The sequence below is a fragment of the Polypterus senegalus genome, chromosome 12 (genome assembly GCF_016835505.1).
Source record: "Polypterus senegalus isolate Bchr_013 chromosome 12, ASM1683550v1, whole genome shotgun sequence".
Lineage (NCBI taxonomy): Eukaryota > Metazoa > Chordata > Cladistia > Polypteriformes > Polypteridae > Polypterus > Polypterus senegalus.
The window spans coordinates 54,499,938-54,514,888 of record NC_053165.1 but is presented as its reverse complement, the minus strand read 5'-3'; the positions used below and the strand labels follow the sequence as shown (position 1 = coordinate 54,514,888).

The window sequence follows — 14,951 nt, the reverse complement described above, 5'->3', positions numbered from 1 at the left end:
ATGTCTCCAATGAGCCAAATCAGTTTTCTCATCTTGCTTTCAGCCCCTTCTTTCAGTTGGGTTTCTTTGTGGCTGTAGTGAATATAGTTTTGCTTAAGTGTTGGGGATTTTTGCTGAAGTCTTAAATGTAACTTTCAGAATTAATCATGTATCCACTGCTCACGTTAAGCTTGTCTGCTCAGATTTCAGGCATTCATTCAATTTCTTAGATTAGGCTTTTTCATTGCATTAAGAAAGAGTTTAATATATTAAGATTATTTTTTTGTTCAGTGCTTTTGATTATTTTTCTGATTTTTTGTGAGCTTTTGGTTTGTATTACAAGGCAGAACTTTGGTTTATTACTTATTATTCCCAGCTCTTTAATTAATACATTTCTTCTTATTATTTAATTAAACATTTCAAGTTTAAGATAATTTTTTTTCAAGGCTCCCCTTCTAGCCATAACTGATGGATCCAGGACATCAGCCATACGAGCTTATAATCTGCTTGATTACAACTCAGGAAGGAAAGACACTAGTGCAGGGGTCTGCAAAGTCGGTCCGTAGTGGCTGAAGATTTTTATTCCAACCCAATTCTTAAAGGGAAGTCAATTCTTGCTTTGGAAGAAGTATTACTCAAACAACATTTTTAGGATTCATTTTAGGTGTCTTGTTTATTAGGATTCCGCACCATTAACTGCATTTTTTAGCCTTAAACAGCTCCATTCACTGTTTTAATGGCTCCTTAATAGCAATAAGATGTAAATGACAAAGGAACCAGCACTTCCATCTAACTGGTTTCAATTTACACCTATGTGTATTCATAGTGAACTATCTGGTTTAATAAAAATATTTTTAAGGAAACTAAAGAGAAAAATAGTAAAACTGAAAGGTACTTATCTGCTTCAGGCTATAAATAATTTGGATGATGTCCTTGGAAAAGAAAAAAATGATAATATAAGAATGGCCAGACATGGCAGAAAGAAAGCACTAACAAGCCATAAAATTAAACAAGACCTGTTATGGACAAGGACTGGTTTCTTATTTAGAAATCAAACTGGAACAAAAACCAGGACTGTCCAGCATTGACTTTGCAAATCGCTACACTAATGGCTCATTCCTCCATTACCCTTTACTGAATAACTAAAACATTTATACATATAAAACATATAAATTTAAAAAGTAGATTTTCATATTTGTTCACCAACAAGTCCTATGAGAATCATCCTGGACCAAGTGCTTGCCCATCAAAGAGTATACAAAAATATGGGAAACTCCACACAGGTCAATATTTGAACCCAAGCCTCTGGAGCAGTGAGACAGAAGCCCTAACTGCTGTGTTAACATGCTATTCAATTTAAAACCAATACTACACAAACCATCCATCCATTATCCAACCCGCTATATCCTAACTACAGGGTCACAGGGGTCTGCTGGAGCCAATCCCAGCCAACACAGGACGCAAGGCAGGAAACAAACCCCGGGCAGAGCACCAGCCCACTGCAGGGCACACACACACATACACACACACGCACACACACACTAGGGAGAATTTAGAATCGCCAATGCACGTCTTTGGACTGTGGGAGGAAACCGGAGTGCCCGGAGGAAACCCACACAGACACAGGGAGAACATGCAAACTCCACGCAGGGTGGACCAGGGAAGTGAACCCGGGTCTCCTAACTGCGAGGCAGCAGCACTACCCACTGTGCCACAGTGCCGCCTCTACACAAACCTGTAAATGAATTTAAAACAAAATACAGATGGTGACACAAGGGTGATATTAACTATGAGTGAGCATGATATGCAAACCCAAGAAACATGCTAATGAGATGTAGACATAGTTGTGTTCGCCAAAACCTTTATGACAAGGCTGAGAAATGTAAAGAGACTTGTGTTGGAAAAAATTATTTGCTGTATGGTTGTACATTGATTAGATCTATATCACAGCCAGAACACTTGGGTTCAAGTTCTGATTGTGTTGCTGTCTGCATGGATGTCCCCTACATATTTAAAAGACAAGAAGATTGGTTAAGTGACACCTGTAAATTGGTCAAGTGTAGGCAAGCAAGTTGTGCTCTTTTCAAGACTTTTTAATTTGGAATTTGAATTTAATAATGTTGCACTAAATATAGCTTTGCAGTGTTGGTACGCCTTAATATATTTACAAGATGAAGGCATCTTTCATCTTTATTGGAGTATCTTCCTGCAGATTGGCTTGTGACAGTAGCAGCCTCAGTCTACATAGTGCAGTTCAGACCACTCAATATACAAATTCATTTAATTCTGGAAGTATCTTAATACTCTACATTTTAAGACCTATGTTACTTTGAGCTCTTGCTATACCATATAGTGGGCTAGCATCCCTTGTGATTCTAGTTCTTGCCTTACAAAAGATACTGTACTTCAGCCATGATTACTGAACAACACACATCTATATTTACGCTTTTTATATTATCCTTCATCCATTTTCAGAAACTGCTCAATCAGATGCTAACTTGTGAAGCTTGTTGAGGATTTTTCTTTAGGTTAGGTTTTTTTAAATAAACCTATAAAGCAGGCCACTCCAAACTGACCCACTGTGGGTGTGTGCGTGAGTATGCCCTGTGACGGACTAGGTTGGCACCCAAAATACCATCTAGATATAGACACACTCACCTCTACACACAGGAGTCTCAGTCTAGTGTGCTACCATCTTACTAAAACGTTGCCCCATGAGAGAGGCACCAGTTCAGTGTGGGACATTTACAAAGTCCAGGCTGGTTGCCATACAGTTGGAGTTCTTCCTTTTGATGGTAATTTCCTTAACTTTGAATTAAAAACAATAAAACTTGCATGTATGCATGTATGCTCCAAAGGACTAATCACACTACTTGGCCTTTTAAAAGACATTAAATTTGATGCTCGAAGTGACACCATCATCTACGTCTGCAGTATTACTTCAACATTCATATGAATCAAGGATCAAATTACTAACTCTTGAAAATCTAAAAAAAGAACAAATAAGTGAGAGAAAATCTGGTGATATTCTCAGCCCTGAAAGTAAAGGCCAGGATAGGTAAATGACTGATGCTGTAAAGTTAAAAGCTAAATCAGAAATAAGTTTAACCTGCATTTGTGGATGGCACGGTGAACTGTGTTCACAGACAATGATTTATGGAAGTACTCCTGAGCCCATGCAGTGATTTCCTTGACAGAATCAGGCCTGTTTTTAATGCAGTACTGCCTGATGGCCCAAAGATCATGGACATCTAACACTGATTTTTGTCCTTGAGCACAGAGATTTCTCCACATTCTTGGAATCTTTTGATGATATTATGTACTGTTGATGATGAGACATTCAAAGTCTCCAATTTTACATTATTATTTTGAAATTGTTCCACAAATTGGACGCACAATTTTCTTTGCAGATTGGTGAACCTCTGCCCGTCTTTACTTCTGAAAGACTCTGCCTCTCAAAGATGCTCTTTTCATACCCAGTCATGTTACTGACCTGTTGACAGTTAGACTAGGTAGTTGTAAAATGCTCCTCCAGCTGTTTCTTTTTAGTACCACTTACTTTTCCAGCCTTTTATTGCCACTGTCCCAACTTTTAGATAAATCATTATTATCATGTGACATGTGATGTCATCATGGAAATGTTACAAGTCAAGTCAAATCAAGTTGGGGAGCATGCACTGGTACAGTGTGTTGCCACATCCACTACACAACGAAACAACTTGGAATCCCAGTTGGCAACCCCCCAGGCAGACACGCAGTCCAGTCCCACCCTCTGGAAATGACCCTCTGTCTGCCGCAGCCAGGTATAATGTGGGCGACCCCTTGGCCTTGTTTAGCCACTTGGGACCCCGACAATGAGGATCTTATGAGCTGGATCACCCACGGGGAAATGCGCCAAATGGTCATAGTGGTGTAAACGACGTTCCCTTCACAATGCAGATAACGTGCCTCATTCGGGACTCCATAAGCAACCGCTCATTCGACACAAAGTCAAACCAGTTGTACCCAAGGATTCTCTGAAGAGACACAGTACCAAAGGAGTCCAGTCTTTGTCTCAGGTCACTGGATAGCGTCCATATCTCGCAACCATATAGCAAAACAGGAAGCACCAGGACTCTAAAGACTAGGACCTTCATCCTTTTGCATAGATATCAGGAGCGCCACACATCCCTTTCCAGCGACCTCATGACCCCCCATGCTCTCCCAATCCGTCTACTGACCTCACAGGAAGAGTCACCAGAGACATGAATGTCACTGCCAAGGTAAGTAAACCTCTTGACAAGGTCGACACTCTCTCCGCAAACAGACACACTGCTGATGGCTGTGCCCAAGAGGTCATTAAAGGCCTGGATCTTGTTTTTTATCCAGGACACTCACAAGCCCAGACACTCAGACTCCTAATTCAGTCTCTCAAGCGTCCCCATTCAGAGCCTCCATTGACACTACCATGAAGATCATCGTCAGCAAAGTCAAGATCCGTGAATCTTTCTTCACCAATAGATGCCCCACACCCGCAGGACCTTACGACCTTGCCCAACACCCAGTACATACAAGTATTAAACAGAGTAGGAGCAGAACCCACCCCTGACAAACCCCAGAATCAACTGGGAAGAACACAGAGGTTCTCCCTCCACTCTGCACAGCACTCACAGTACCAGTGTACAGGCCAGCCCTGATGTTATATAGGATATTATTTATATTATGTTATTTTTTTCAATACATATTCTTCAATTAATTTTCTATGCCATCAGCACACAACACAAGGCAGGACCCAAATGATATTCAGTCATTCCAGATCAGCTGCCAATCAACATAATTAGAACATTTGGGATGTAGGAAAAAAATCTCATGTAGACAGAACACACAAACTGCAGTCCACACAGAGACCAGACCCATATCCAAAGTCAAGAGTCTGAGTTCTGACATGTTTAACAGAAGGCTCACCCATGGGATAAGAGATGCACTGGTGCTCCAAAGCAGAATCTATGCACCAAACACTTTTTATATACTGTAGGAACCTCAACCAAATAAAGTAATTTTCTGATAAAAGGTTTCATTTAAAATAACCAGCCACCAAGCACTGTACACTCTAAAAGTATTTTGGACAGTTGTTCATCATTATCACAATTACAATAAGTAGACAACAAATCATCAGCCATGGTATCAGTAATAACAATAGTGGTAATAACATTGTCACATCTACAGAGTGCAGAGAAATTCTTACTTGAGTAATACGTTTTTTAAATAAATAACATCCAGGGAAACACTGAAAATATCCATTTCCAACTAAAAGCTCACTCAGCCTCCATTTAAGGGATCAGTAGCATTTGATCAGAAGACAGTAATCAACCCCTAACAGACTACCCAATTTAAAAAATTAATTATAAAAGTATACCAATACAAAACCATCCAAGCAACATCAGTTTACATAAGAGACCAAGCACAAAGAAGTAACCATGGCTCCGTCCACAGATAGGATAATCCTTGTAGTACAGTGTACACTGGTAGTGCAAAGCATGGCAGGTACTATGCAATTAAAAAGAACAGGCCTGTGGTCACTTTGATAGTGCTCAGCTCAAAAGAGTAAATATTTCACAAAGTTCAACTTGAATGTGTAGAAAATATGAACATTTCTTTAACCTTTTACTGATTCTTCCAAAAGTTGAAAAACAGAGCAACAAGGATTCCATTTCTAATTTTTTTTCAGTCCTTTAAAGACATGAAGGTTTAAGGCAGTTCTAACTAAACTCCCGGAGCAGAGCTTCAAAATTGCTCAAGCTCATTGCTGAAATTACCCTTTTAAAACTACCACGATGAAGGGCTGAGCACTTAGCCACCATTTTTGGACATCGCTACATGTAGCAGTTCTACAGCAGGTGAAACTGTCATAATATCTTGTTATTTTTTTGTTAGGGGCTCATACTTTGGCTGAGCATCCACTGAGAATGTTTGCTATTTTTCTAGAAATGTGGTAATGAGTAGGGAGTATTTTTTCTTCAGATTTTTCTCAATTTTTGCAGCGCCTGCAGCCACTCTCTGAAGGAAGTAAACTCTTATGAAGGGTCCCAGCGTCTATTTCTCGCCTTAAATCAACTCAGCAGATTATGTGCCCTGTGGCTCTTCCTGTATATCGGGAGTTAGCCAATTTGTGCAGCTAAGCTTGCATACTGTAAAAATTCACTTCAGCCTTGTAAGTGATCTAGGATTTTCTGGTCCACCTTAAAAGGTAGAAGATGGGAATATTAGAAACCTAAAATTGCTTGAAAAATGTCAAGCAAATTGTTTGGGTAAGCAGGAAATAAGCAGAAGATTTATCAGACTTAATTCAAAATGTTTTTTCTTTTTACTCTGTCCAAGAACAGCAAAGTAAAGTAACTACATGAGTTATTTGCTTAGACTTTTTGTATGTTCTTTTCCTATTACCTGTATTTATTAAATTCTTTGTTACACTGTTAGGCGAGTCTTCCAGTTAGCAGGCGAGTGCCAGCGACAAAGGTGATACAAAACAGAGCAGTATCATTTAAACATTAGAACAGTCCATTCAGGCCAAACAAGCAAGCTCAAGTAGAGTTTTGAAGGTCCTCAGAGTATAACTATCAACTGCACGACTTGGTAAGTTATTCCATGTGTCTATGGTTCAAATGTGACATAACCAAATGAAAGAAGCACATACTGGCACTCAAAGGGTACCTTTATCTGCTAATATGAACAGACAGCGTACACAAGGGGAGGCATACCCTGGAAATAAAGGGTACCACAGACAAAGAGGACACTGGGCACCAGGCAACACAATTCTAAATCTCCCCCAAGCCAGCCAGTCACTTTGGAACGAGAGGGGCCAAGGGATGCAGGGACAACAAGTGCCCCTACAGAGATCCAGATCACCACTCATGTCTTTGTATATTATTGATGTTGCTTGGATATGAAAGGCCATTCTCTGCCAGGGTCAGGGGTATTTATGATTCCGGATAATGAAATCTGCGGAAGAATGCAGGTATAAGTTATATGAAAGTGAAAGAAATGAAAAGGAGGGCACCCTGTTATTTCAAATGCAAGAACAGCTTTTATCAACATATAACATTGTGGGTTTTTATTTTTTTGACATTTCTCTAAAGTGAACCACCATTGGCTTAACCTAATATTTGTTCATAGAACACAACCTATCAATATATAAAAACACTTATAACCATGTAATGGAGCAAGTGGGATTGTCTCCACCAAGTGACTAACAAAATAACAGTAATTATACAAGATCTGATCAAAAAAACTGTCTGTTACAGGTGGTGATACTGAGGGAGTAAGCGGCATCATAGTGTATACCTATTAAAATCTCCACATCTTCAAAAATGTACCCTTGCCAAGACTTACACTAATGTTAAGAAATGCACATTTAAACAGAGACTTATCCCTTGCAGGTGAAACTAGATGGAAGAAAGAAAGAATAACATATAAATATATATTATATTTATGGAGTGCTTATCATCACATATACAGAGTAGAATAAAATTCTTACCTGCATGTGCTAATCAGGGGCGGCACGCTGGAGCAGTGGTAGTGCTGCTGCCTCGCAGTTAGGAGACCCGGGGTCACTTCCCGGGTCCTCCCTGCGTGGAGTTTGCATGTTCTCCCTGTGTCTGCGTGGGTTTCCTCCGGGTACTCCGGTTTCCTCCCACAGTCCAAAGATATTCTAAATTGTCCCTAGTGTGTGCTTGGTGTGTGAGTGTGTTTGTGTGTGTCCTGCGGTGGGTTGGCACCCTGCCCAGGATTGGTTCCTGCCTTGTGCCCTGTGTTGGCTGGGATTGGCTCCAGCAGACCCCCGTGACCCTGTGTTCGGATTCAACGGGTTGGAAAATGGATGGATGGATGTGCTAATCAAGATGCAAATGCTCTGCTGCACTATGATTAGTGAGTAGAATAACCTTACCTTGAAACTTCTCTCTTTGTTATAAAGGTATACAATGTAAACTACAAGTAATTTATGAGGTAAGCCATGGCTACATCCTCTCTAGAATTTGAACTCTATTATTGATGACACACCTGGCTAGCAGCTACATCACCTTCTAGTGTAACCAAAGATATTAATGGATCTGCTGCTAACATATGCCAGATGCCATAGGACATCTTCAAAAATCTTATGAAGTCCAAGCCTTCATGGTTCAGAGCTATTTTGGCAGCATAAGGGGAAAATACACAATATTAGGCAGGTGGTTTTTAAGGTTGCCCACGTGCAAACATCTTAAACTCATGTGACAGTTTCATTTAATTAAATTTAGAATATTTTGAAAGTAGCCTTCCTTCTATGAAAATTAAATTGACCTTACTTCCCCCTTGAACACTACATGATTATTTGATTGTTTTGTCTAGTATTTTTAAATTGGTTATTTTACAGTTTATTTGTATGGAGTTTAAATAAAATCAAAATGCAAGTAAGAAGAAAAAACATAAGTTATGATATCTGAGTACTTAACTCGAAATTTCTTATAAAAGTTTGCTCAGAATGGACTACAAAGACATTTTTTACAAAACAAAGAGCCGCTTTAAAAAGTGCTATTTGACCAGAATTATTATAAACTAGCCATTCCCTGCGAAGAGGCTGTTACTGAAAATCATTATTTCCACCATGCTAATATTGGTGTACATTAGTTTCAAATAGACAAGCACCACAAATTTCCAATCTTATATTCAAAACAGTAACAACAAAAATTAAAACAATAGACTTTGGTTAACATACTTTATAGATCTTCCCACATACCAAACACTTGCATTCTGGGTAGCCTGGTAATTTTAAATTGCTTGTTGTGAGTGTACTGTGTGATGGACTGGTGTCCTCCAAACAAGCCCTGGCTTCCCTATCTTGAACTAGAAGGTTTGAAGAAAATGGATAGTGGGATGAAATTTGCAAAATAATACCTGCCTGTAAGGATGGACACCAAATGAATGGCACCAGTGAATGTCTTTGAGAGGTTAAAAAATAAAGTGAAGCAAATAGATAGACAGATAGATAGATATTCATTTATTTCTTCATTTATTTATTTCAGTGACATCACATGCAGCATGAAATACACCATGAAATGAAATCAGTCATTTTCACTCATCAAAGTTGAGCAGATAGGCTATAGCAAATACTGTTTTTTGATTGTGCATAAATCTATAGTCACCAGACACCACACGTCGGTAGCAGACTCCTGTCAGGATGATGAATTCAGGGCTTCTTCAATTAAAACAGCTTCTTGTGCAGCAATCCTGGTTAATTTTTTTTGCACTCATAATTCCAAAGATGCACACAGTCACAACACTGAGCATACGCTTTGCATATACCTTTTACTAGTGATTCACCAATAAACAGCAGTGCTCGCTAGAGTCCACCCTCACAAGTTTGAGCGGTAAAAATGACAATTTTCGTTTCAAGGTTTATTTCATGTTGTACATGATGCCCTGTGGTGAAGTGCTATGTCATTTAGGGTTGGTTCCTACCCTAGCACTTGCTGCTATCTGCATAGGCCAATAGTCCTTTGTGACCCTGAATCAAACCATTTCTGGAGCACTGCAATATTAGCAAATCCAGCTGTATTTGACATGTTAGAATTAGGTGCCAACAACATCAGGTAGGTTCAGTTATTTAATTCAGTGCTATTCAATGGCATTACATCAAGACAGGCTCTTACTCTGTGACTATCGCTGTGCTATAGCTAGCTGGACTCGAATCAGTGGGTAAAAGTTGAGTTTACCTAGACTGACCCCTTGACTGCTAAAAACATGAATCTAAGAGCTTAGAAAACACCACTGATGTACTGAACAAGGAGGAAACTGTCGACATCATCCAACAAACACTGGTACCAAATACTCAGCCAGTTAATAGCAACTCAGAAAGATTCCTGCAATAACAAAAACATTACATCTGCGCTGCATAATTTTTCCAAAGGATATTAGGACTATTGTACCTCTGTGGGACCATTCCAGTACTTCTTAATAAAGTCCACAATGGCTAATACTGAAAAATTACAACAAATATAGCAGTGTAATAGTGTGTAATTTGAGACTAACCAGCCACATTCACATGGTTATGAAGCTAGCCGGGGCAGGTTTTGTAAAAGTCCCTAAGCAAAGCAATTAGCACTAGCAAATACTGCTTGAAATGTAAAGAAATTGTGCTCTCTTGCATTTTTAAAACTTTTTGCTGTGTCATTATTTTGGGTGGAATTATGTAATGTCTACACGCCATACAGTGAAAGAAGCATTTGTTAAGTTTAAACAGTATAGCCAACAGCCATTGTGGAAAGGGAAGGATGAAATTCACTTAAACTATATTCCTCTGGTAACAAAGCTTACACAAGTGAAAAGGCCAAATGGAACATGTGATCCAGAAGGCTGTGCTGCAGTTGATTATCTTGACTTCATGCAAAGATGCTGATAGCCAATTAAACATAGCCTGGAATAAGGAAGCAAAGAACTGATGTGCTAGGGAATTTAGTTTAAAAATATATTTGAGCCACACACTGTTTGTTTGTTTTTCTGAGCCAGTATAATAAGGTAATACAATCAAAAATATTATAACTGTACAGTATATGTTATATTACATTATATCAATATTATATTTGTTCTCAATATTTCTGGGAAAAGCTCTAGTACCCCACTACATTAAGACAAATGGATGAAAATGATACTATATTAAGACACCCCCTAAGTGCTGGCCCCATGGATCGCTGATCCCATGGATCCTGGGTTTGAAAACCACATCCACTTGCTGTCTGCATTGAGTTTACATTTCTTTCTATTTCTGCATGGATTTACAACCAGATGCTCAGATTTCCCAAAGATGAGCAAGTTAAGTTAAGAGTTCAATCTAAAAAGACCTGTGTGAGTATATGAAAGAGCCCTGCAATGGACTGGTGCCCTATCCAGGCTTTGTTCCAACCATGTCGTGAACCTGTCAGGAGAGGCTGCTGCTCAATGTGATGATGGATTAAGTAGGTAGAGAATATTAAGTTATACTACCTCATCTCATTATCTCAAACCGCTTTTTCTGCTAAGGCTTGTGGAATATATTATATTATATAACATACAATGCTCCCCTGCATCGAAAGGAGTAAGTTGATGTGGTTTGGGCATCTGATTAAGATGCCTCCTGTATGCCTCCCTGAGGAAGTGTTTTGGGCATGTCCAACTGGGAGAAGACCTCAAGGCAGACCAAGGATATGTTGGAAAGGTTATATCTCTCAGCTGGCCTGGGAATGCCTCTGTATCTCCCTAGAGGAGTTAGAGGAGGTGGTGGGTAAAAGGGATGTCTAGGCTGTTCTTTGCTTGGAATGCTGCCATCACTATCCGGAACTGGATAAGCGGCAGAAAATAATTGGATGGATTATATTCTTTTATATTGTCTATTATATAATGAGATCTAGGCATGTAGTGAAATTGACATAAATAATTTGATAACAATTACATTTATGTTATTTCAGTTTATATGAATGAAGGAATTGTAGTATTGTCATGCTCAGAGAAATGAATAACACAGAATAGACATCCGCGTAGAGCAGGCCAATTATGTTGCAGCTTTATAGAGCTAGCCGTCACTCGTGAGAAAGCATCACAACTGATCATTCTTAGCTGGGTAGGCAGTCTAATGATAAAAATGCCTAGGCTGTATCCATTTGCACTCTTCACTAAGAAATATGCCATTTTTGCTCACTCAATATATTTTAAGATTAGCATATGCTTCATCGAGCTAACAATACCTACATAGGCTCTCCCCTGTAAATGTGCACTGAAAAGAATAAATTGCATTTGCATCATAAAAAACAAATTGTAACATAGAAGGGTAGCACCTGAAGCATGGTCAGTGGTGGGATGCAGGGCAGAGATAAGCAAACAGCTTCTTTCAGGAAGTCATACTTTAAAAAATGTCACAGCTATGAAAATATAACTGTCCAATAAGTAAATGTCCCCAAAGACTAGAAAAAAGGGCATATTTCCAACTTGTGTATCACCCTTAAATCCCATTTTTAGCTACCAAAATGTGTTAGTACTGGCATTTTTAACCTTTACGATTATGTAAAAATGCAAGCTACTTTATACAGAAGCCATTACATGGTAAGTGTTTCAATTAAAAACTACAAGGTCTGGACATTTTTATAAATTATCTTGAATTTACACTACTGCAATCTACATGGAGGAGCTCCTAAAATATTTTATTTCTATTCAGTATTACAATCTAAACATGGTTCAAAACATCAACAGCAGAAATTGTAAAAAAACACACATTCCTAGCAACTTATTGCCATCATATACAGTCCAGTACTTGATTGAGTATTTATTCAGTGAAAAGAAATAGCCTGCAGTCCAATAAATAATGTGCTTTAAAGTGCTTCTTTCTTTAACATTAAACAACCTTTCAAATGTATTTATCAATATGACACCATTTTAGGATCTCTTAACTTTATGATATAATAATAAAAAATGCTTTGTCTTGAGGACATTTCCAAAACACTTGCATTCCTGACTATTTTCGCTATATTGTATATGCACAATGTTTAATATTGTTTTGAATCAATGTGCTATTTTACTTAATTAAAGAATTATTAACTTATTTTGCTGACACCTTTATCCAATTTGTCTTGCAGCAATTGAGATATACAATCAGTTACATCCCTTTTGTTTTTCCAATTGGAGCAAAAGCAAGTGAAGTGACTTGCTCATGGCCACACAGTAACAGTTGTAGGATTTGAACTCACAGCCTCTGGGTTCTAGGTCCAAAGCCTTAAGCATTACACTGTACTGCCTAAAATTACATTTGTAATTACTTTCAAAATGAAAAGTAAAATTGTTCTATTATTTACTTCTTTATTATCATGTGGTCCTTGTTGTTCATCTCTTAATAACAGCGATCACATTATTACCTGTGTACTACTGTATATGCTGCCTTTTATCATTAATATTAGCTTATTTTTTAATTCTTTGGTTAGTTTTGCCAAAATGTTAAAAGTGATAAAATGCCATTTCCAAGAGCTCTAACAAGCTCAAGCATAAGACAAAGGTAGAGCAGATTACTTGAATGTTCATCTTAAAACCACTATGTGCAAGACTAAAGGAGGATGACAACACTGTCTAACTGTAAAGGTGTATTTTTACCTTTTTCTTAGCTCCATTGTAAGGAACTGTACAATGGTGCCAATTGAATAAGTTGCAATATAAAACAAAGATTGACTGTGAGTGATTGACAGTACATATAAAAAGCATGCCTATGTCTGAATTCTTGTTTGCCAGTTCAACACTTCTAATGTGCTGCACACAACCTTTTTGTGTTTGCATAGGTTCGCTATATACAGTATGTACAAAGGCATTTTGACAGATTTACAATAATAGGTTTATATACAATTTATATAAATAATATCAACATAAAAACAAAAATATAAAATTTAGAACAAAGGTGATCCTTCTCCATATTTTCTGTCGGGTATACACATCCTCCCTACTTGTAACTCAGCCACTGCTTTGTGTGTGAGTTGCCCGTCTATTCCTGCCTGTTCATCCCGTGGGTTTCTGCTGATGTGCATCACCTTTCTGTACATGTATCACAACTGCGCACGAGCTCCGCTTTGAGATCTGAACATTAGTTTTTCGCTTTACCGATAGACACAAGTCCTTGTCGCCCTGTCCACTATATCTCTGGCTGCATTCCTCCTGCCCGTGACCCCGGACAACCCAGGTGCCCCGTTTGTGTTACACTCACCAAAACCCTCCCCGAGAAACCAAGTGAAGACTCCTCACCATTGAGCTGGTTGTAGACCACGTCCTCCAAGTGCTCCAGCCTTTGTAGGATGGATTGCTTGTCGACCAGAGCGCCAAGTTTACCGTTCCTGTTTCGTAGCCTTTGCTCCGAGTTCCTGCCCACCTGCACGAGCTCCTCCGAACGGTCCTGGATTCTGCAGTACACGGAAAACAAGATGATCCCCACGAACACCAGGATGTTCACAGTCAGCAAAGTTTTGATTTTCCGTGCCACAGCCATGAAAACATCCGAGGGGAAGGTCACGGGAGTCAATCCATGCGGAGCGGCGCTGTCCCTTTCAGCACCACGGCGCCGGAGAGCAGCAAGCAGCAGCAGCAGCAGCTTCGCCGAAAGGAGAGAGTGAGGGAGGAGGCTCACCGTCTGGTTGCACAAACGGAGTGCGCGGACAGCGGCATCCCGGCGGCTTCGCGGCGTGGCATGGCGCGGCAAAGCCTCGTTTCTTTGGCGGTGTTAGGTCGACTGCGAGTCAGGCGCGTGCGGGAGCTGCTGCTGCTGCCGCGGTCATTGTCTTGTTGGCGCTGATGCGTGCTGATGCTCCGCTCGGGTAGAGCAGACGCGCTGCTGATTTCGGGGACGAGCGTTTGGCTTTGTGCGCCGCGGCCGCCGGCTTCTCTCCTCCTCTCGCTACCCCCTCCTCCCTCTCTCTATCCCCTCCTCCTCTCTGTCGCGCTCGTTCTCAAGTCTTTACACTGACGTGTAACCGAGCACAGTCATAAATATGCGAGAAGGCCTAGCTCAGCAGCTCTTATAGAAAATGAACGCACCCTCCTACCCACGATCCCCGCCCTGCACCACCCAGTTGTTCACCAGCTCTCGTGGTACGTAGCTGTGCCCTCCGGTGACATCCCATTAGATCGCGACTGACCGCACTGCCTGCAGTTATTCAGTGCCACCTTTCTGTATTTTTAATTTATGGCGCTAATTGAAATCTTCGTTTAACCAGGGCAGCTTTACCTGACAATACTTTCAGTTCACACATGCATCGTGATGACCATATATATACTGTATGTGTGCAAAACAGTGTTTTATCATAAATATGTCATAAAAACGTCTGTGAGAATAAACTGAAGTTTGGAGGAAGGCCCAGGAGAAACAAGATTGAGGCCAGGCTTACTCAAAAAAGATACAAAGTACAAGTATGCTGTTGGACTCTCTTCTGACAGTTACAGGGCAGGCAGGGTGTTTT

The 14,951-nt window shown here is 39.8% G+C and overlaps 1 protein-coding gene across 1 annotated transcript in view; it reads right to left on the bottom strand.

Moving 5' to 3' along the window:
* The window catches only part of galnt9 (polypeptide N-acetylgalactosaminyltransferase 9), a 185,824-nt gene extending 171,314 nt beyond the window's left edge, over positions 1-14,510 (bottom strand). The window contains exon 1 of the mRNA XM_039772186.1: positions 13,744-14,510. Within this exon, the coding sequence (XP_039628120.1) occupies positions 13,744-13,984 (241 nt within the window). The 5' untranslated portion in view covers positions 13,985-14,510. The remainder of the gene's footprint in view (positions 1-13,743) is intronic.
* Between the last annotated feature and the right edge of the window lie 441 nt (positions 14,511-14,951).